This window comes from Amblyomma americanum, chromosome 4 (genome assembly GCF_052857255.1).
Source record: "Amblyomma americanum isolate KBUSLIRL-KWMA chromosome 4, ASM5285725v1, whole genome shotgun sequence".
Classification (NCBI taxonomy): Eukaryota; Metazoa; Arthropoda; class Arachnida; order Ixodida; family Ixodidae; genus Amblyomma; species Amblyomma americanum.
The window spans coordinates 92,059,890-92,082,389 of NC_135500.1; the positions used below are offsets into that span (position 1 = coordinate 92,059,890).

The window sequence follows — 22,500 nt, forward strand, 5'->3', positions numbered from 1 at the left end:
TACTTACAGCCGCCCGCTTTCATGGCAGCAAGAAAAGTAGAAAAAAAAGAATACATATTTCGGACCTGCAAGCTGCATACAGAATGAAGATATTTTGTGCTGTTCACGTTATCTGGGCACTTAGCATACCAGAGTATAGTAAAAAGAGATTTTTCAGCACGCTAAGATGTTTTAAAGAACAAACTAATTTTATAGTTCATGGTTTAGGAGGTTTAACGTCCCAAAGCGACTCAGGCTATGAGAGACGCCGTAGTGAAGAGCTCAGGAATTTCGACCACCTGGGGTTCTTTAACGTGCACTGACATCGCACAATACACGGGCCTCAAGAATTTCGCCTCCATCGAAATTCGACCGTCAGGGCACGGATTGAACTTTGCGTATTTATTTTTACGGGGATTAACTATCCAGCGATTTCAGCTGTGTGACTGCCATTATGATCTCTGTGGCGATCGTCGTAATTCCCATCTTTACAGATGAGCTCGCTAGAACACCCGTTACATCAGCTCTATAACATTGTGTTGGCGGCGTTTTTCTGCCTCTTGGTGCTTCTCCCCTTGGGCGCAGCAACAGCAATGCGCTCTGCGCCATTCAAATTTTTCTTTTAGTCACAAAATGGCTGTCATTCAAAAATGTTTCTGATTTCCGTCTTGTTGAAAATTCATCTGTAATCAAAACCTCTTAAACAGTGCACGTATAGCTCTGCTTCTTTTTTCAGTAACTAATTTCCCAGTTTCTGCTTCTTCATAATTTAAATCACAGTATCCCCAGTTTTGTTTTTTACCTCAGAAACGCTTTTGGGCATCCTGTGTCCCGCCTGTGTCTTGGCCAATCCTCGCAGTGGGCACGCGTCATTAACTACTTTGGAGCGACAACAACAATCAGCCCTTATTCTATGCAATATAAAAAAAGACGCGGCGATAGCCTCGTGCTCTCACCCAGGGGCCTTTGAAAGTGGTCTGTTCACACCGCCACGGGTTCGACTCTCAGTCGCGGATACAGATGCGATTTCATTTTTCCATTAACGTGGCGTCCCGGGTGCTAGGCAACGGCAGAACACTCAAAGCTTACAAGACACTTGGATGGTGTTGGTGAGCGTATGAGAGCTTTTCCACTAATAGTTCTAAGTTACAATGACAGAAAACAATCACAGGAGAAAGAACAAGCCAATGCGTATTGAGTGCCGCTAGGGAGCAATCGTTTCAGAAAAGAAATGAACTTCTGAAGAGCGCAGCGAACAGTCGTGTGGCTCCAGCTAAGCTTAGTAGCGCCTATGACTGTAAATTAGAAACTGACATAGAGAGTCCGGAACTTTGGGTGGGAATATGAAGGAAATGTTAGCGGACTGAGACGAAAGGCAAAAAGAAAAATAGGAAACGATGCAACATTTCTGGTTCATTACAGTAAAAAAAAAACGTGGCTGAGAGAAGAGCTCCCAGAACTGTCATAGTCTGTCAGAACTGTCATAAAACAGTCAAGGTATACATCTAGAGGAGATACTGCGGATCAAAAACTGATTAGAGGCACCTCGAATTGAGGCGAGAAGCATCGAATTGAATTCCACTTTTCATTAAGTAAATGTCCGAAGACATCATACGAGATTCATAGAAGAGAGACTTGCCGTGCTCCAACAAGTGGGCCTGCTTGAAGAGGGCACCTGCGCAGACGGAAAAGGAAGGAAGTAAGGCCACAAGAGGCCCGCTCAAGGAAGGCGACGCGAGAAGATCGGCCGCCTCATTGATGGGAATTCCGTTCTGGTCAGCGACACAGAAATGTCAGACCTTACGAGCATGGAAAAGCACAAGACCAAAAAAAATTTGAAGACCCAAACTTGTCTGCATTGAAGATGTCTCGGTAGTACAAACTGAAAGCTAAAGGATGCACACTTGGGCCAGTGGATGCTATATACGAAGAAATAAGCATCGGTTCCTAGACACGCACATATGGGAGGCACACACATTGGGCTAACTTCCAGCAATGGCTTATTATGCAAAGAAAAGGTGATTTTTGTGCCAGAGAGTAACCGTCTGACAATGAGCGCAGAACAAGACAAACTAGTAAGACATATCTGTCGGATATGCAAATTCCTTTAATAAGAGTGCCACAAAAGGGTTGCTTACAAATTTTTTTCCCCAATATTGCGACCCGCTCGGCGTCAAAGATTTCACGTGTCAACCGGTATTGTGCAGCATTAAAACAATAAATTTTTCTGGCAGTTGCATAGAGTGACTCTTGACAGCGTGCTGATAAAGCTTTATCGCACATTATCTTCACGTCACGAACATGTTCTTGAAGTTTTCATTGAAACATTTACCTGTTTGTTCAACATATTGCAAACCAGATGAAAGACGTATCTAGGACACCCCATTTTTGATAGAGAGAACAAATTTTATGCCGTGTTGCTCTGCACAGCCAGACACTTTTCTAACTTCTCTCGCCTTTTTAGCCCACAAGGCACTCAGTTTTTCCGGTGCCGAAAAGGTCCGCCTAGCTCTTTCTCGTTCCACATTTTTTTTTTCAGATTATGTGAAAGCCTTTGAAATTAGAGAATGAGGGCGACTTTTTCTTTCTTAAGCTGCGCCTTTTTATTGATATCTGGTATCCGCGCACAGCGCTTCCTCAAAACACTTTCCGGAACAAATGCATAGGAACGAAACCCAGCTTCTTGCAAACGTTCTCACTCATGTAAAGAACTCTCAAACATGGGATGCGGGTAACATTTATTGAGGACATTAGAAATGCAATCTGTTCAATAGATCTTTCCAGAAGTTTTGAGTGAGCCGAATGAAATGGCAGCAAGTTTCTCGCCACGTGACTTGAACATTAACCACGTCCGACCCTGTTCATGAATGAATTTAATGTCAAAAAGTTTCATTTCTCCTCTTTCAGGTAGTTTGAAGTTTAGTTCAACTGGGTTAATTGTTCAGAGAGAATCGTGACGACTTTAAAAGCATCATCAGTGAAGGAACCGTCATCACTGCTAAGAGAAACCAAAATATCATCGACTTACATAAACATGTTTATTCCATTAGTATTGCTTAGTGTTTCAGCGAAGGACCTGTCAAGTTGAGCTAAGAACAAATGGCTAAGGATGGGAGCGTTACAAGGCCAATGCATAAACATTGCTTTTGAAGGTGCGGTTTTTCATCCCATTTTGTGAAGGTGGAAGTCATGTAAAACTTTAGTAAATCAAAAAACGCTCTCATTTAGGTACCCTTGCTTTCAGAAAAAAAAAGGACGTTAAAGCTCTTCTCCGGCGTCGGTCTTACTTGTGTTTGTCTCCTTTTAGCGCTATTATTTTGTGTCCCAAACAGTATGCGCCATCTAGCCCAAATTGACTTTCTTTTAAACGCTACAGATGTACGCATTCTTCAACGCAAGACAGCAGGGCTTCATGTGGAATTGAATGTTACAAACCTTTGATAGTAACAGAAAAATCAAACATGCGTTTCCCACAAACAACCTAGTTGTATGTGGAAACCGCTGGTCCTGTCCACCTCGTCTTACGTCCTGTTTTGAAGTCGCGGTTGTTATACTTTTTAAATTTAGTTAAATATTGCTTCTGCTTGAGTTACTGACAAGGAAGAAGTCATCATTGGAAAACATTTCGAGCTTATCTTGCAAAGAAAGAGGCACAGACTTTGCCTAAGCCATTTTCAGACACGATAGCTCAGAAAGGTAAATTAGTCATGGTGGTATTCGCAATGAGAAAGAAAGACAACCTCAAGAAGCTTCTTCTTATAAGAAGAAATTACTTTGAAACAGATCCGAAGTTCAATTTTTTACACAGTTTCTTTCCTTGAGCTTCAATCTTTGAAAGGATAACCTTACGATAGCAGTTGAAAGCGGAAGACATAGAATTACGTACTTTCAGTCAGTTTAAAGCGGAAAATACAGCATTACATATTTTCTTAAGGAAACTCTCAGCTCGCAAAACAGCAAACTCTCCTCCTTTGTCAGCTGGGAAAAGATGCACTGATTGCTCTTTGAGGTAAGACGATGCGATATACAGGCAGCCTTTACCGCTGCAACTTGCATCGCATTAAGGTGTCGGCGCCTACGGATATTATATATACATGTTATATCTTACTAGATGTGTCTTACTAATTTGCCTTGCCCTGCTCTGATTTCCAGACAGTGATTTCATGAAATAAAAGGTCTTTTTCATTGCGCAATAAATCACTGTTGCAAGTTACCGCTGTGTGTGTGTCTGTCCTATCTATCTGTCTTTTGGTCGTGTTACTTAATTGTTCAAACTTGAAGCGCGTCAGACACAATTATGTGGTACCTTTGGTTAGGATATAACTTCCCCATTCATAAGATCCAGTGGCAGAAATTACCAAGTTTTTATGGTTTTATGGTGTATGGGGGTTCAACGTCCCAAAGCGACTCAGGCTATGAGGAGCGCCGTGGTGAAAGCATCCAGAAATTTCAACCACGTGGGGTTTTTAACGTGCACTGACATCGCATAGCACACCGGTCTCTAGAATTTTGCCTCCATCTAAACTCGACCGCCGCGGCCGGGATCGAACCCTCATACATAAATGATATAACGTGAATACCAAACGCCCCTGAAATAATAATGTATGCTGACGACACTAATATCTTCTTCACTGGCGCGACAAAAGAGGTCATAGAATCATCAGCTAACAGTTACCTCTTACACCTCTCCAGGTGGCTTAAAAGCAACCGGCTGAGTTTAAACACGAGAAAAACCATATATATAATTTTTAAGCCTGCAAATAAAAAAGTTCCCTACTGTGTTCATCTGAAATTTGAGGACACGTTACTGGAAGAAGTTACAAAGCAAAAGTTCTTGGGCGTATGGTTTACAGAGGACCTAACATGGAATACTCATGTTAACAAATTAAAACGTGAGCTATCTCGAGTTACTGGCTGCATGTATAGAATACAAAATATACTACCCACCTGGTTGAAACAGGAAGTATATTACTCACTCTTCTATTCAAAACTCAGTTGCGGCATTCTAGTATGGGGAACTACGAAGGCTTCAAACTTCAACGAACTAACCATTGTACAAAAGAAAATATTGAGAATGTGTGAAAACTATGTGGGGGACAAACGAGGACTCCGAACAAAACCGCTCTTCGTTAAATATAGCATGCTTAAAGCAGATCAGGTTTATTATTTCAAACTACTCCAGTGGATTTATAAATTTAGGCTGCATACGATACCTGTCGACAGTTGCACTTCATACCCAATACGTAGACCACACCATCTAAAGCCCGCCACAAGAACTAATTACGGAAGGCAAGCATTGAATTATCAAAGATTAATATATTAAACAGTGATCAGTTTAACATACAATACACATAACCCTTTCACAAATTCAAAAAAGACTGTGAAAAGCTATTAGTGGGGAGTGACATTGCATTTTCACTTTGTGTAACTTGATCTCATCCCTAATAACACATGTAACCTCAGTTATGTTGCATTATGTTGTGCTATTTCTTTGTTATTATTTATATTATTATCTATGTTATATGTTATATTATGGTATGTTATTTCTCTAAGCGCTTCTAAAATATATTTGCCATTGTCTCAGCATTTACACTGCACATCTGTCTAAACCTTGTTCTTTTCTGAAATGTCTATATGTACTGATCTATTTGCTTCATATGCTATTTATTTTCAGATCAGTGAATTCTATGATTTCCTTTTCTTTCTTGACTTCTAATGCAAGTGAATTCTAATGTTACATAATATTTATTCTTTACGTATCGTCTGCCTTTTAAAAATCATTTTCAAGCACAGGAAGGCTTTGAAGGCACACTTACTAAATAATGGAATTTTTCGTTGCTGTCTGTTGTGTGTTGAGGATATGTTTTTCAGATATCTGTGTGAATGATATATCATGCTGCCCTGAACTGTGGGGGCGCAGAGGCTCTGTCAGGCATTTTGCCTTTACTTCTGCCGCCTACACGGAGAGAATCCGTGAACCAATAAACATTCAATCATTCAATCAATCAATCTTTCGGGTCAGCAGCAGAGCGCCACAACCACTGAGCCACCGCCGAGGCAGAAATTACGAAGTGAAAATAAAGCTGAAAACAGGAAAGGGAAGTAAAAAACCTGAGTGGTAGAAACTTGGGCTTATTGGTACATTTTCAAGGGTAGAATTGGTAGCGCAGTTTCTGTGTCCCTTGTTTTTTTGCGCTACCAATTCTACCCTTAAAAAACCTGGTACACCATTTTTCCCATTATCATCCTAATTTTAAGCAACTAATAAATACGCAACCTAACTTTTGGCATCTGAATGTAGGCAGCTATGCTGAGTTACTAATGTGACAAATTGTTGTAGAAGTGTCAATACATAATATTATATTATTGCTATGAATCCACCGTTTAAGGAACATCAGCTGATGTATATTGTTATGAACATGTTTAATTGCGATCCTCTGCGGAGCACAGTGTGCCCTTCGTAAAAAAAGATCTTAATTGTTTCGCGAGCAACAGACACGGTGTTCTCCCTTCGTCCAAAAGCTACAGATTCTGATTTATTGTTCTTCTTGCCATAAACTTAGTATTTTAATTTATGCAAAAGAGCGTCCGCCGATTCTTCAAGTCTCAAACAAATGCGACAGCGCCGATCGCTAGCGAGGTTTATAATTTCGAGCGCCGCTTCATGGACGGCAGACAGGGGAGCCGAAAGGAGAGAGACGAGCACACGGCAAACACCGCGAAACGCCTCGCAGTGACCTCCTGGGGATTATTCGAAAGAAGCAGTGAACGACCAGTGTATAAGTTGCGGCCAAACTTAGGCTCATATATCCACAAGCAGCAGCAGCAGCTCACATCAGGATGCGTCTTCGGAGTCAAGCCAATGGCATGCCAACATCGTGAAAACTTTTATCTACAAAATGGAGCGCCAATGTGTCACAGAGACCTGTTTCTAGCCACACTGGCCGCTTGCCAACGTTGTCGCGCAAGAGGAATCATAGGTTGAGACAGAAATGAATATAAGTTGAATATAAAATCTACAAAATGCTTCGAAAGTACTCACAGCGAAATTGTTTGCTCTCCAAAGATGCTGTATGCGTGTAATTAATAGTGATGGCATCCACTCCAGAGAACTCAAATATCGACGTACGAGTGTTTCCACAGCACGTGTGCAGCCGTGCTTGTTGAACCATGCAGCTTGCCTAACAAAAAAGAATAAAGTGTCTGTTTGAAATATTGTTTCGGCATCAGTGCAAAGAAAGTTCTGCTTGCTAGCTTGCTAGGTTTCATTTTTCAGACTCCTACTTAATATCGCGCACGTGGTGCCCATTAGCCCTGAAACATTCTCCATTGTTGTCAGTACCCTACCGCTACGTGCATTATCCGAAATAGGAGTTCATCTTCAGGCGTACACCTGAACCAAGCAATTCTCCATCTAGGTCGACTTTGTTTTAAATTAAAGGCGATTAACATAACACGGTACATTAGACTTGAAACATGAGAGTATTGTACGTGTACAGCTCATCCAAGGTTTAATTAGATGGAAGGAGATACGAAGAAGCAGCAAAGCTAATGGAAGTCGAGCAGAATACAGTAATGGTGTTCTTTTTATTTAGATTTAGAACTGTAAACGTATCCACCGTAAAAATTGGATTTCTCGTTTTTTCATGTTCCAAATGACGAATGTATTTTTTCTTTAACCTGCGTGATCAGTATCAGCAGAAAAGTTAGGCTTGACACAGCGCATGAGAGCCGCGGCAACACAATTTCGTATTGGTCCCAGTGTGAGGTTGTTCCTTCAATCGCTCGTAAGATCGAATCGATCTTACAGCCACAGAGCCCTGTTTCGGAGGGGGAGCGCATGGAAAACGAAGAGCACAGAAAACCTTCCTACAGCTATTTAAGCTGCACGCTAGGGGCCCCGTGTTCTCGAAATAACTTCTGAAAAATTGAACTTTCTGGCTTTTATGCCTTATGCATAAATTCCCGTATGCCGAAGTGCTAGGCCATTCCTTGGCGTTATCTATGGCAGCGCTTGTCGGCGGTATGTAGAGCAATGTGAAAAGTTATACATATATATTGGAGCATATGGAATAGATGTCACTGCTTAAGAAGCAATATGCGACGTTGTTCATTTATATAAAAGGTTATTTCGACCTATTTTTACAATAAAATTAAGAAAGAATGCAAACTTGTTTCCGCGGCAGGTTCTCAACTTCTGTGCCGTACTTAGCGTCTTTACTGTACATGTGATTTGGCACAGCGCCATGAATCAGGCAGAAAGTAAAATAGCGCTTGTGCTTTTAGCGTGGAAAGCTTTGGGGGTCTTAAATTCGTCTTTTCTAGATAACTTGCGGGTCTTCCGCTCGCGCACTCACGCACACGCACACACACACAACACACACACACACACACACACAAACACACACACACACACACACCTTATTACAGACTAGCCGCCGTGTTGGGTGAGTGATTGTTGGTCTCGGCTGTGAACCTAAAGGACGCGAGTTCGATCCAGGCCGTGGCGGTTGCATTTCCATAAAGGCGAAATGCTTGGGATCCGTGTAGTGTGCGATGCCAGTGCACGGTAAAGAATCCCAGTTGGCCGAAATTTCCAGAGCCCTCCACTACGGCGTCTTTCATAGCCTGAGTCGCTTGTTGACGTTAAATCCCATAAACCAAACTACTACAGACTGTACATAAAAAGACAGGACACTGGCTAGAATTTAGCTAAACTGTTAATTGCACTCACACAACATATATACATTTCGTTATGCACTCTCACGTGCCTCGTCATTTACCGCAGATCTCACATCCGCCGACCCCTTCATGCGTGGCACGCGCTTGCACAGATAATCTCTTTTATTGCCAGTTTTAGGACGGGGTGCCGACACATATATTGGCCAGCTTGTGAATTCCAATCGCTTCAGTTACTTCTCGTCCTTTGAGGCTTAAGCAAACTGTGTGTACTAGAAGCGCGACGGCTCGGTATAGTGGGTACTCAGTATTGACATTCATAGCGCATCAAACAAGCGGGGACATAGGAGAGAACAACGGTACACAAGCACTCGCGAATTGTTGTCCTCTTCTATGTACCCTTGTGCTGGTCTCCCTCTGAATGTGTGACCATTTGTCTTATCTTTGGCGCCAGTTATCCACAGTTGAATATTGCTTGGAGGCCACAAATTCTAGGAATGCATTTACAGAGATTCGTTCAGAGATCGACAATGGTGTGGCCAATGGCTGCGGCATTACATAAGCGCACCTTGCGCATTAACGTAAGTGCTCTGCGTGTCGTTTTTAACTGTGTACAAAATTACGCAGCATGTTAGCGATTTTCTAGGAAAGGAAAAAGCCCGGTAACCCTCTCACTTAATTATCGATGGACACCATAACTGTGCTGTAAAGGAAGAGAGGTAGGTGAGAGTGAGAGAAGAAAGGAAGAAAGAGCTGCCGTAGTGGAAGGCTCGGGAATAATTTCTACTACCTGTGGATCTTTAACCTGCGCTGACATCGCACAGCACACGGACACTTTAAGCGTTTCGTCTCCATTGAAAGTTGGCCTCCGCGACGTCGTTCGAGCCACGGTACTCCGGCTCAGCAGACGGGCGCCTTAACCCCTGATTCACCGTGGCGGACATGTTAAAACAACGGAAGAAGGCGACTTGTTCGAGATTTAGCGTCATGGTGCCCTTGACACGAGAGTGTGCCTTACTACGGTCTGCAATGTAGGCTACAATTAAGAATGTAGCGTGCAGTGCCGAGGGCAGGGTGTACTGGATGACAAGCGAAGACCACAGATGTTCATGAGGATGATATTAAAGTCGCAGCCGTTATGGTCTGTAACACCTAAGCTGAGAATGACCTTTGAACGACAAATTAAAAAAGGAAACAAGATATGACCAATGAGAGAGATTGCATATGCCGCGAAATGGCAAAGATTTTCATTCGACGGCCATACCGACAATGACTTCCGCGCAAAACTCCCCGACAGGAGTAGTTTCTACGCTAATTCCAGCAATGTTGAGAGAATCAATCAGGGCAGCTCCACTATATGGACTGCATGGTAAATATTTTTCTATAATTTACGCCATTGAGTACTGTACTAAATCTGTACAGAACATCTATCTCTCAAAAGTCTTATGTCTGCGTTTGCGGCATTTGTCCTTTCTCAGATTGTATATTGGAAATGATCAGCAATCTATCTTTCCGCCCTGCAGAGCGTTATGTCATCCATCAGTTATGCAAAGCAGCAAACGCCGAGCTTTTAGAAAGTCAGCGGTACGCGATCATGGGCTCAGAAATTCTTCCAGAATTGAAGGATTTTTTCCTGAACCTCTGCACGCTCCACATGAAGACTAATGACGTTCCAGCTGCATTATGCGAACACGAGGGCTTTCACGGACGTTAGCATATTCAGAGCTTTCAGTGCTACAAAATTGAGCACACTTTCTCTTTCAGTGCCATACCGATGCCTTCGGCTACAGCGCCGACGCTTACAAAACTACAACTGAGAGCCGAGAATGAAAGGACGCGTCCTTACGATGTGTATTTGTGCACCCGTTTAGCTCAGTGCGTATTCTCTGCACATCCGCTGTAACAGGAACTGCTTACGGCGGATACAATAATGAGGGCTTGCTTTCCTCTTCCGCTTGCCGCGCTTTTGGTGGCCAGTGAAAAATGGTACGCGGGGACATAAAGCGTCGCGCCGCCCTAGCCTGGCTTCCAGCGGTCCGCACCATATCTGCGTGGAAACGAATGCTGTAGACCACTTTTTTTTAGACTGCTAGAGTCGTCTACATTACTTGAACGTATCGATTTGTTCATGGAATAGGACGACGCACTACAAAAAAAAGAAATGGGACACTCAATCCGCTTCTACAGAAGAGAAAATGCTGGAAGGCAAAAAAAAAAAGATGAACCAGCAATGTCGAAAGTGGCAAGGAAGTATGTCATAAATCCGTCATGATGGTGCTTGAAAAATCAGATTCGGAGAGGGTGCCCGAACTGCATATAGATTTTACTCGCATGTAGTTATAACGAGGAAACAGCAAGTGGTGACTAACCCACCAAGCATGCTTCTGTTTTTAATGTTGCCTAAAATACTATAAAAAATTAAACTGTCCTGCCTTCCAGATCCGTTTTTTATGGTGTGGCTGAAGCTTCAGCATGTCTGTCGAATCTCTACCTGCTTTTCAGCAAATAATATTTAAAAATAAATGCCTCTCTGGCTAAGTATATGCATTCTTAAAGCTATATTAAAATTTCTAGGCATTTTTTTATCATTGACACTATTTTGAGGAACCATTTATTTTTGTCTTTTTTTTACTTTCACGGCGGGCAGACAAAACATGGGGCGAGGTTACGTAATACAAAAAAGGCAACTTCTCTCTTCTGCATTGCTGCATGGTTGGAATAGACGACAGCGGTATTGACTGCGGACAGCAGTAAGCTGGCACACCTTCAATTTACAATTTATGTTTTACTAATTATTGATGCAGTTGCACATCATGTGGAAAAACCAGAACTTCTTTGAGCGTCTGCTTATGATTGGTGCTGATTTCAATATTTTTTTCTGATTTTGTGGTTGGGCGAAAGAATTTTGAGGCTGTGTGCAGGTGAATGAAATGATACGGGAAACCTTGGAGGCGACAGTGCGACGTGTATAAACTAAACAACAGACACTCAGCTAAGGCCAAAGAAGCGCTGTCATTTTTGTGTTTATGGTGATGAACTTTTTGATTTATGGGCGTTTAATATCCCAAAGCGGCTAAGGCCATGCGGGACGCCGTAATGAAGGGCTCAGTAAATTTCGACCACCTGGAGATTTAACGTACACTGACATCGCAAAGTACACGAGCCTCTAAAATTTCGACTCCACCGAAATGTGACAGCCGCGGCCGGGAGCGAACTCGCGTCCTTCGGGTAAACAGCTGAGCGACATAGCTCCTGAGCCACCGCGTCGGCTATGACGATGAACTACACAGATGCGCACTACCACAGAATCGCTTGGAGGTGTAAACTTTTGCATGGCACTTGCATTGACGTCATCTAGGTAGAGTTGCAAAGCGAGAGAGGGTACGTTGGCTAAGTGCCAGAGAAAACATTCTAAGACGTGACGTTAATTTGCGCTGGATAAGTGCTATTTGGTTAAGTACCATAGAACTTCGGCCTAATAATCCTACCGAAATTATTATAATCAAACTCTCCTTCGCTTTAAACACAAACTTAGGACACTGTTCCCCACCCCACGATCTATTCAACACTGCTAGGCAGTGTCTAGATTTCTATGAGATTGTGTGGCTCTCTGACACTTGTTGATAATCAAGGCATTGTGGCCGTTAGTCGGATGTTTCATTTTCGTAGGAAGAAAAACATAGACGGACTTTATATTTACATATATATATCGAAGAAATACTAAAGTAAAAGCCCAGTATCGCAGGTACTCCGGCTTCATTGGACGTTTTATGCAAACAGGATACATATATTTACATAAAAGCAAGTTTAGAAATCAGATCAATTGAAGGTAAAATTTAGGATATCATACCCACGTCTTATTGTTATGATCAAAAATAGTCACTTGTCTGGAGTGCTGAATGGAGAAGAAAGTATGTAAGTAACGTCAAGTCAAATTTGTTTGCACTCCGAGATGAAAAAAGGGGGCGACGGAAAAAAGCTGCACATGCGCAGTTTGACGAAGCCGGGCCCCTTTGGATACAGTTCAGCAGAATTCAAAAACTATACAATGAGAACTCAATGCAGCAACAAGTATTGTACAGGATATATTCATATAGACAGCAATGTCGGGGTTTTTTACATGAGATGCAAAAAGTAAGCGGCTAACAAAACACAATGCATGCGATACAGAGCGTAGTTACTACAATATGTAAGCAAGAAATGACGTTCGATGCACAATATATATAAAAAGGAAAGGAATATTAATCAGGCAGTGGGCGTAGAGCAGCGAAAGATAAGAAATGAAAGCAGAGACGATGGTGCGAAAACTAACAGAAAGCGGATGCATTACGATCTAATTTTGTGAAAATTGAGCGTGTAGATTCTGTGCTTGCATCAACACCAACGCGAATAAAAGCGCTCATGAGGAGTGTCTAGTAGAATTAAGAATACAGGGCACAACAAACTTGAACTCTTCACTTGTAATTGTGTCCACTTCAGCTTTTGCTCGTTGCCTGATTGTAGTTTTCACGTGTCATCAACGCAGAGGACTCTAAACAGAACGCTCTGTGCTGGACACTTTATTGTGAGCACTCCAAGGCGTATCACTCTACATCCATAAGTCTTGCTACTGTGGATGGCTTTTCCGCAATTGATATTTGCATATTAATAAAGAGCCACTAACAACTAAAATACCTTTCCCTTCTAGCTGTACCACATTAAGAACAAAAGCATACGAAACACGTTTTTGGGAATTTTATTTTACTTCTATTGGATCCAGTATAAGTTCTTCGTGGGCACAGATTTTATGTTGCTTTTTTTTATATGTCTCGCTTTGCTATCTTTAGTCTTATTTCTTGTGGTGTTTTTTTTTTCCTGTAGCCTCCATGCAGACTTGTTCTCGTAACAAAAGTGGTCCTGTGAGGCGCGCTTTGCTGCATATAGAGTGAATTTTGAGGAGTAGCCACCTTTGCAGGCTGATAAATCTTCTTCCTCTTCGGAGACGCACCCTCGTCTTCCATTCTTCAATATAAGTGGCAAAAGTTTACAAGCGAAGGGCGAGAGAGAATAATGAATCAGACCCTTCTTCGGCTGTCTCCTGGGAGAAGGTAGAATAGCATTACCAGGCCTCTCCCTCTCCACATCAGCAGCACAAGCGGGGCCCACCACTGTCGCATGCCAAAAGCCTGCAAATATTAGAGGATTACAACTCTGACTTGTCCCGAAGTAAACTTGTGCGCTTTTCTTCGCGGTATACTACGACGTCCAAGCCGACGCGTAATCCGATTACCCAAAAACGCTTCAGTTAAATTATCGTTAAAATCTTACTGTTAAATTAGAGAGCGTATTTTCCTTTACTTCATTTAAAACACTGTCATCTAAATCAGCATGTTGTCAGTATCAACTGCAATTTACAAAATCCTAAATGCCCGGTAGTGTAACAATACAGTAATCGACACGTGATACTAATTGCGGCCACTTATTATTGCTCGACCACATCTGAAACTAACGTTTGGATACACCCTGAACGACATCTTAAATGCTCTTAGAGCTTGTTTCGTAATGTCGGGCATGCTTTCGTGCTTTTCCGCACTAATTGTAACATTAAAATAATATTCTTAGCGCAACAGACAGAGGCGCACACTCCAGTTGAGTTCAGTTCAGGTTATTTTCCTTAAAGACCCCTATTCAGGTGTATCACATAAGAGCTTGTTCTACGGATATAGCAAGTGGTTCAATATAACATCAGCTGCGTTATTTCTTGGCAAATCTTGATGCGTAGGTGATGGTTGGACTTCATAGGGGAGGCCGTTCCAGTCAGATGTTGCTCGGAAAAAAAATTAGGCTGAGGTATTAGTAGTTACGGGAGCGGGGACAGACAACTTCAAGCGGATGACCAGTGCACTGAGATTTTTGCATGCGACGTACGATGTATGGTGCTGCGTGCAATGAACTCTTGAGAATTTGTGAAAAAGGTAGACGCTAGCAATGCGTCGGTGGTGAGAAAAAAGTGACAAGGTAATTTCAGCTTTCTAAGACGATACACTGGTGTTGTATGAATATGCGCACTGAATGAAGCTAACAGCGCGATTTTGAACTCGTTCGAGGTTAGCCTTCAGATAGTCTTGATGGGGATCGCAGATGTTATAGTTTTTGTCAAATGGCCATAACTTCAGTCACACATTCGGTTAAGGCTTCGAGTTTTTGCAGACACATAGACGGCCGTGTTCTTTAATGTCACTCCACGTAGTAGAACTCTCAGGAGTCAAAATAATCCGGAGTCCTATAATACGGCATCACTCGTAGCTCATTTGCAGAGTGGGAACGTTAAACTTGGCCTATCCGACCTTGCCAGTTTTTTCTTTTTCTCCTTATCCTACTGAAAGTATCCTTAAGACGATTTCGAGCATTCTATACGTTTCCATAATAACACTTATGCAGTCTGTATGGGGCATATGGAGTCAGTATGGAATGTATGGAACAACGTGTAAAAATTTACGGACTCTATATAACGTCATGTACCCTGTTTGGAAATCGCATAGAAATTATGTGGACTGCTTTTGGACTACGTACAGAAAAGAAATAGATTTTCATTTATTTCTTCACATCATATGGAAGCTAGGTGATATACCCAGATTTCTATACGAACCGCTCATGTTGAACATTTCAGTGGGGTGTCGGTAAATCGAGGCTTTCAAGAAATATATGATATTTGAGCTCACTGTATCAATTGCATTAATTGTATCTTTTAATAAATTTGTCTAAAATTTTAATTTTTACCCTTTGCAATAAAACTTTCAATAAAACATTCAATAAAGTTTCTTTAGAAAAAGTTTTATCTCAGGAACACAATTACACTATTGAGCTGTTTAGAAACAATTACGAGTCTAATTTTTTCTAATCTTGTACGCATATAGCGCAGAAATTACGTCGTTTTTTCTCACTTCGTTAGACAGTTGTGGCTAGGCAGAAAATTCATTGAGTTGGTACGCGTTCATAGTGGAAAATATAAACGCAGCAAAAACACGACACAGAGGGGGGGGGGGGGGGGAGGCACAGCGCTGTGTCCCATTGTGTACCGTTGTTCTTGCAGCGCTTGAATTTTCCACCATGCACTTTTGACTTACTCATTATCTTCGCATGAGAGGCAGAAACAATTCATTGTCTTCATTATTGCTTTTATTAGGGCGTATAAGATCGTTATATTTTTAACTGAATGTATTTTATTCTACAGGAAACCGTAAATAGATATCCTTTATGGCTTTAAAAAAGCCATATATGGCAGGTAATCCAAGTACAGGCTTGCAAAAAAAACCGCTCTATCTTCAAGTAAACGAACACCCTGACTGCTACTCGTCCAATTCTTCCTTGACGCTTTTTCGCTCGTGTCTTCCACCGCTCGGCGCCAAACGAATCAAACCATCTGGTATGAGTTATAGCCAGTCGAACAATTTCAGGATCGGAGCGGCATGAAAAATTGTCTAAGGCACCGAGTATTTTCCTGTCTCTTTCGTGCTCCGCAAAATTTGAAACGGAGAACTACTGATAAAACTAGCGCTGAGGAACAAGCCCGACAGGCGGATAGAGTGAGTGAGTGAGAGAACCGAAACGGGATAGAGTAGCAGCCTTATTAACGCTTCGCTGCGGTCAGAAGCGCGGGTGTTGGAAGCCTGTTCGAGCAATTCATCTTGCACGCACGCTGAGCAGCAATGCGAGACGAGCACCGCTTGAAATTTTCTTGCTCTCTCCTATCTTCTTTGAGTCCTCATCTTTGACGCCTTTTATATATCTAGCCTTGTACGAACCACCTCATTTTTTCTCAATTTTGATTACTCATGCGTATGGATTATTCCCGATCATCTGGTACTTCTCAAAGCGTTTCAGTAGCGAATGTCGAAAGTCAGATTTGCGCATTTTAAGTCATTTCACTGTTTCCTTGATTCTTTTTTTTTTGTTGTGCTGTATAGTGGGCATCAGCGCATTATGTTGTTCTGGAGACAGTGGGCAAATTGTTAGGCATTACTGAAGAAAGACGGTTTTTTGGCAGAATGGCAGATGCACATTAGAAGCCCGCGTAGGCCCTTGGCGGGCCTCAGGACATTTTTTCGTTGTCTCGAGTAAATGAAGACTCTGTGAAACAGCGCACGCAGGTTAACCATCTCACAAACCACCACACGCGCACGCACGCACACTCATGCACATGCACGCACACGCACGCATACGCACGCACACACATACAGGTCGTATGCATGAAATTTAGAAGTCATTACCGTCAAAGCTGCAGCTATATTTGTACTACACGCAAGGAGGATCGTAAAGAATAGATACACATGGCGCCTTTAAGAGGTTGCAGCAAGTGTCGAGCATGACAAATGTTTACTCTCGCTTTGATTGTAATACATGACGAAAGTCAGCGATCCGCGAAGCCAAGGAGCTTAGGGAATGATATTTTTCTTCACTTTGTTGCGTTAATTACATGGAAACTACTAGTGCAGATATTTAAAATTTTAGGATAATTGATAAGAAAGCAAAAGAAAAACGAACACAAGCCGCCGGTGGTACCCGAACATGTCACCTCCGAATTTTGCGTCCACGTCAAATCAACTGCGCTATGGGAACGGCTGTCTAAACTTCTGCTTTCGAAAGTATTTATGTGCAGTGTGACTGAAACTTGAGAGTACCCACCAGCGCCACTCTCGTCCATAGCGGCTGGTGTAATGCGTCCTGTATTACTGCCAGTGCCACGTAGATACGTGGCCGCACGGTGAGGGTGGAAGCTGTGCGAGAGCCCTCTGATGCTATCCGTAGCATCAAGACTGCCGGATTCAAAACTCTCGTTAAGATAATGCGCAGAAAAGGGAACAAAATAGAGGTGCTCATTAATCAATAAATTGCGAACGCCATCCGTGAAAGGGTTTCACCTTAGGCTTCTGCGATATCTTACACTGAGACACAAGTTTTGGCCTAGATGACGACGTCTGCTCACAGAACCTTGGTGACAAAAACTGCGGCCATGTACTGCAGACGAAACGCGTAATAAATTAAGGCTGACGACAAACTAATATCGGAAGCTGATACGCACTGGTTGAATTATTAGGCTTCTCTTCCAATTGTGGCCTCGCATACTACAGACAGTGGAGTGTGGATATAAACCGCTTGAATGCCAAAGCGCTAAGCTGCCCAGACGGTGATCTCCGGAAAGGGATCATTTGCGACAACCTTTGAAAGCTGCGAAGAACGGGCAGCTAGGCGAGTTGGGTACGATACATTGTACAAAAAGTGGCAAATGGGGCAGTAGACGTGCGAAAACGTGTTTATTCTAATTAGAACATGTGTTGCTTTTATAGGGGTCGTTGACAAATTCTGCACCGATATTAGACTGAGGTTAAGCTCTGATCGCAGTAACGGAGGTCTGATCTGTTCTCGCCGCAACGGAATTTATTGAAGACGGCCGTGTGCTATGCACAGCGCGAAAGTGTGTTGCGGTCTAAAACGAGGCGTGGCCGACTGCGGCGATAGCATCGTGCCATCATGCAGTGGCCAGCGAAGCTGATCTATTCGTGCTGCCGTGGGTTCCATTGAACCGTGCCGCTGCAATATTTATTTTATTTCTGAGTGGTTTGTTGCGACGCTTTTTTTTGCCAAGGTCATCTTCAAGGTCAAGCTTTACACACTGTTTAAACCCCGTCAAATGGTGCTTTCGCGCTAAAAGCGCCGGAAGACGAGGAATGAAAAAGAAAATATACTTCGTTGTGACACTGCGACGTTACCAATGACACATCGGAAAACATACAACTCTGAACACACCGAAAGGAAATTGGCAGCAACGCCCAGGTTTTTGAGAAAATATAGAAGCACAACTCTTTCGGATCGACCACTTTCTTCCAGATGGTTCAAACTTTAAAACGCAGGGAGAAATATTTAAGAATAATACTGGCTGGCACCGGACCGGCGGCGTTTTTCTTTTTTTTTCAGAGCCTGATATTGGGCATCTATGCTTGCTTCGTAAAAGCCAGTTCGGCACCGCTTCAAAATCGCCCTTATTAACACGCCTCGGCATTGGTCCCAGCTCTTTGCGTGGATGCGTGTATGCGTACATGCCTGCATGCGTGCCTTCGTGTTCATTGCCAGCATTGTTGCTTCTGGTTTCCTGAAGTTAAATGCTGCCATTTCTGAGAAAAATAGGAGCCATCTATAAAGGTAGTGCCTGTCAGTATTTGAATACTGCGTTAATAAGTTTTCTTCGCACAGCGCAATAGTAAAGTGCAGAAATGATAACTAATTTGTCTGTAAAAGAAGCCAGCACCAGTAGCAAAATGAAGTGATATGAGAAAGAAAATATTAATATGACCAGCTTAACTAAAGCTTCCACCTCGCTACAGTCTCTCCAGTAATAGCCACTTGGAATGGAGAGATAGGAGGGGGGGGGGGGGGTATAGGAAGAATCGCCTGACAAGGAGGAATCAGTCTCCTTCCTGCCCAAACGGCTGCCCTATTTTATTTCATTATTATTGCAAGGCCTCACAATTTTCAAGTATAAGCAGCTTTGAGGCGGCGTTAAGCAGTTTTCAGAAATCTTTTTCGCGTTATTGTTCCTTGTGAATCACAGAGTTCGCTTAATATTTCTCGCCCACGTCGCCCGTCATGCCTCAAGGACAATTAAGTAGAAGCCAATCTCTCTTTGGTCAAATATTGAGGGAAAGCCCCCAAGAAGGAGTAAATTTGTAATAAGGGAGTAATTAATTACTCCCTTATTACAAATTTACTCTTCCTTGGGGGCTTCTTCTAAACATTAGACCAACACTGTTCCCACATCGAGTTATTCAACAATTCGCTCTCGCCCTACCATAAGCTTGCCGTCCCGGTTAGCTCATTTGGTAGAGCGACTGCTCCGGTGTAGTGGTGGTACCAGGTTCGAACCCCGGACCAGGACGAATTTTAAGGCGACAGCGTTAAGGGCCCCGTGTCGCAGAAAAAGCGGTATCGTCGGCGCCGTTGGCCGTGAGCGAAAAATAGTTCTCCTCCTCCTCACAATGTACGCCACTGCACCAACAGACAGCGCGCGACAGCAGCGCCTCCCGCTCGTCTCGTGAGGGCGCAGTGGGGCCGTGTGGGAACGCAGGAATTAGGCAATGAGTGGCGAACAAATCAGCGCACATCCAAAGCGCGTTCACCACGAAGCTTGCGGCTTGCTGCCCGTTCGTTCGGCGCGGAAGGTATGCTGGCGTTCGTGGCATCGGGTTCGTCGAGAACGATGTTCCGACGAACTACGACCGCAAGTTGAGTCCCGCGCGTTTCGGCAAGGCGCCTGGCAGCGCACCTACGTGGTTTGCCGCGCCGTGCGTTCGTTTCACCGTACGTAGCAGAGCGATTTGTCTAACGGGCGAGGCGTAGCGCCGAACGTGCGATGGCGTTCCGTGGACTCCCTGGCAGTGCTGCAACATGCTGTCGCGTTGCACTCGTGAAGGCAAAGCTTAAGCGTTCTTGAATTTTTTCTTTAACTGCGAAGTCTCTGAGAAGGCTGTATAGCTTTCCTCTGTAGCCGTGTGGCTGTGCTTGAGTGGACGCCAATGAGTAATTACTCCCTTATTGCTAATCTCGCATTGCGCTAAATGATGATGTATGCCGTGCGTGTCTTTACTTTGACACATGAACTATACGCGAAGAGATTTTCGGAAGAAAATAATTGTAAACATTATCGCATTTTTCTTTGTCCTCGGCGAACACTTAATTGGAACAGGTTCTATGCGCAGATCCTTGTACGCGCCCGAGCTAAACGTACAGATTGAGTCCTGTGCTGAAAGGGCTCACAGATTGGTTTTTATGGTTATTTACGGCAATGCTAATCAGGTAAAAAAAATTCCGCTGTTCTTCGAAGAGGAAAAGGCTGCGACCAGTGCTTGCTTTAGAAAGATGCCTACTTGTGTAAAAGTGGTGCTCCTGTTCGCCTTTGCAAGAGGCTGCCTCCGGTTAGTAAGCGCAAGGTTGCGCCTGGCGTACCCAACCATCGGCGTCCAAGTTCATGAAAGCAGTTTTCAAATTCCCGAAAGAAGAGGCGAGAAAAACCAAAACATCACCTCACAATAGAAAGAAATAGCTTGCAGAACTCTGCCTCATAAGACGTGTTTCGTCCTCAGCTAAGAATACCTGCAACACGTACTAAATTAAACGAAGTTTAAAGTAGCGAAGACAGTGTTTCGGCTTCTTATTAGAAAAAAGAAACGTCCAATGCGGAAGTGCGATCTCCACAAAACTAATTTTCTCTGAACTCGAATTATCTGTGTCAGTCGACAGCCAAAGAGGGTTTCCTTTACCTTCGTTTTGTGGTAGTGTTTTACGGATAGTCAGCAAAGCTTCTTTGCAGTGTGTGTTTTAAGGGGTTCTCTCCTTTTCTTTTTTTTTTCCTTCACATGCTCTCTGCCCTCCTGTACGAACAGTGGTGCTGGAGAAGTTTGTGGCCAGCGTCTACGATGTGTATGTGGTGCGTGGAAACTCCGCAGTCCTCCGCTGCCATGTGCCTCCCGCTGTCAGAGATTACGTCACTGTGACGTCGTGGGTACTTGACAATGGAGTCAACATCGGTGCACTGGAAGACATCAGTAAGTTGCAGTTCTCTCTTCCTGTCCTCTTACTTCTGTATTACCGTAGACTGAAGCGCTTTCGTATATATTGTTGCCCGTTACTCGTACAAGAAAGGACAAAGGCTATGTGTTTGCTAATGCGCCGAGTTTCTTTGCCATTCGTGTGCTGGTGGAAAGCTAGATTTATATTCTTTCATCATAATGAAATTCACATTGCAATGTGTTCACTGGAATGTATCCGCCACCGAAACACTTCAGTTAGCCCCAACAGCTACTCCAGAACGGAATATTACTTCGTAAAAGAACTCGGCCTGTCAGATAAGTAATTATGAACTCTTCCTAAGCCTCTTCGTATTTTCGATGCGACTGGTGATAGTTTTCTCAGTACGTCACGTTAATCACGGTATTGGCAAGAACGTGCGTCCATATGCCTATTTTCTCAAAATGAAAGAGAAAAAAAACGCCATTCCTTAGCAAGGTAATTTAAAGAAAAGGTTTTACCGAGGCCGATACATTTCAGTAATCTTTGCAATGAAATGTCTACGTTTTAACATATACTATAAACTTATGCGCAGTAGATAGCTTACTCAAGACCGTTCATCACCAAAAATTTAGATTCTGCCCCTGTCTTCGGAAACAATCACGTAAACTCTTTACATGTGCAAGCGGCACCAAAAATCAATGAGAAATGAATTCGGGGCCTTGCATGTTTAGCGTCTGAACTTGTGGATCATAAGCTTAAGTTGTCTTACATGCGCAGTCTCCTTTGACACGCAATGCGGAATTTTTATGGATTTCTGCTACGAAGTAGAATATACATCAACTCAAGTGCTGACCTAAACAGGTGAAGCAACTCAATATTCACTTTCCCTTTTGTTAGCTGCAACTTCTCTGTGCGAAAAAATCAATCACGCATGTGCTATAAGAAGAAGCTACATGCCTCAGCGTGCGTCCTTCACGGCACTTGCTGAGGGTGTATACTTGCCGGCGTCACAGACTTTTCGCCATTATTCCTCTGACAGTACGGGTTCTTGCTCCAAAACTGAAAAAGAGGCTTAGACTTCATGTCGTTTGGAACCTGTACATGCCACCTCGAAGCGATTCTCAAGACAAAGAGCACTTCTTCCACCGGCGAAGCAGTGACACAAGTATCTGCATTGTACTCCCGAAAACAGCGTCCAATCACTAGCATAGCTACGTCTTGTGATAAGAAATAACATTTCTAAGAGCGCCGAGCCCACTGCCCACTTAGCACACTGCTGAGACGTACCCTCGTTGCACG

General features: G+C 43.2%; 1 protein-coding gene across 1 annotated transcript in view; it reads left to right on the top strand.

Moving 5' to 3' along the window:
• The window catches only part of LOC144128121 (cell adhesion molecule Dscam1-like), a 252,505-nt gene that overhangs the window by 134,232 nt on the left and 95,773 nt on the right, over positions 1-22,500 (top strand). Inside the window, exon 4 of the mRNA XM_077661207.1 lies at positions 21,075-21,236. Coding sequence (XP_077517333.1) covers positions 21,075-21,236 — 162 coding nt within the window. The remainder of the gene's footprint in view (positions 1-21,074; positions 21,237-22,500) is intronic.